This window comes from Fusarium odoratissimum (genome assembly GCF_000260195.1).
Source record: "Fusarium odoratissimum NRRL 54006 unplaced genomic scaffold supercont1.416, whole genome shotgun sequence".
Classification (NCBI taxonomy): Eukaryota; Fungi; Ascomycota; class Sordariomycetes; order Hypocreales; family Nectriaceae; genus Fusarium; species Fusarium odoratissimum.
In genome coordinates, this window is record NW_022159102.1 from 1 (window position 1) to 1,021 (window position 1,021).

General features: G+C 48.4%; 1 protein-coding gene across 1 annotated transcript; it reads left to right on the top strand.

Annotated features, from left to right (window-relative positions):
• Positions 1-647: 647 nt before the first annotated feature.
• Positions 648-995, top strand: FOIG_16975 (uncharacterized protein; the record flags this gene model as incomplete). Its single annotated transcript, XM_031218456.1, has 2 exons — positions 648-725; positions 882-995. 2 exons carry the CDS (start codon positions 648-650, stop codon positions 993-995), a joined length of 192 nt encoding a protein of 63 aa, XP_031051830.1.
• Positions 996-1,021: the final 26 nt, after the last annotated feature.

Genomic DNA, 1,021 nt, shown 5'->3' on the forward strand with positions numbered 1-1,021 from the left:
TGCTGAGGTAGTTTCGTTTCTTGAGCCCCATCCAGAAGACCCCGGATCTCTTGCAGACAACCCTTGATTTCTTGCGCTGTTTTTGACGGTTTATCCAAGGTATCAAGCGCCGGTCCGCGCTGGAATGCTGACAACTGCTCTGCTCGTAAAGCTTCAATCTCAGACCAATATTTCGCTCGGTCTTGAGCGAGCATATCTTTTAAATCTTCCACAGTTCTCTCAAGTGACTGAACTGCACCTTTCAAGTGTAAATCTGGTGGTTGGCCTTGCGCTAGGGCTTTAAACTCGCGCAAGCTCTGGATCTCCTGCCTTATAATAACTTTGATATCTTCCGCCGTAATGCTAGAACTCGTTGCTGTGGAATCCGAGGATGTATTGTTTTCGTTTAGTATCGTACGGATACATGACAACTCTTTCTGCATCGAGGCTTTAAGAGTCCTGTGAAACGTAGATAACAAGGTTTCGGCATCTTCGCTCGATAATCCAACAGGCTTACTTGACGCATGGGTGCAGCCGTGCTCTACCAGTACTCGTCGCATGCAGTCATAGATAACATTATGCCATAATTGCAGTGGTGGGATAGCGATTGGAGGGATAGCGTTTGGCGGGATGGCGGTCGGTGGCCTCCACCCAGGCGGGGGCGGCAGATGAATGTGAGCCGAAGGATTGGGCGGCATGTAATGATTCCCGACGGGTGGCATTGTACAAGGGTATATTGGAGCTTGGTAAGTAAGGAATAGAACGACAGGTAAAGGTAGAAAGGGAGTTAATTTAACTCCAACAATGAGAACTAGCCCAAGTTATAAGAGGCGTTCACCACCCTCAGAGGCATCTTCACTCTGCCTAAGTACCCCCAGCATCAATAGTGCTGACCTTTTCAGGGATGCGTGTGCTTGAACAAGACAGTACTGTTTTGCCTTACCCAATGGTCCAAGCAAATACGGGCCCACATGTTCAAGGCGGGACTTTTCAATACCAAACGTCCATTCTCTTAGCGTCGTATGGATGCGTCGTATGGATA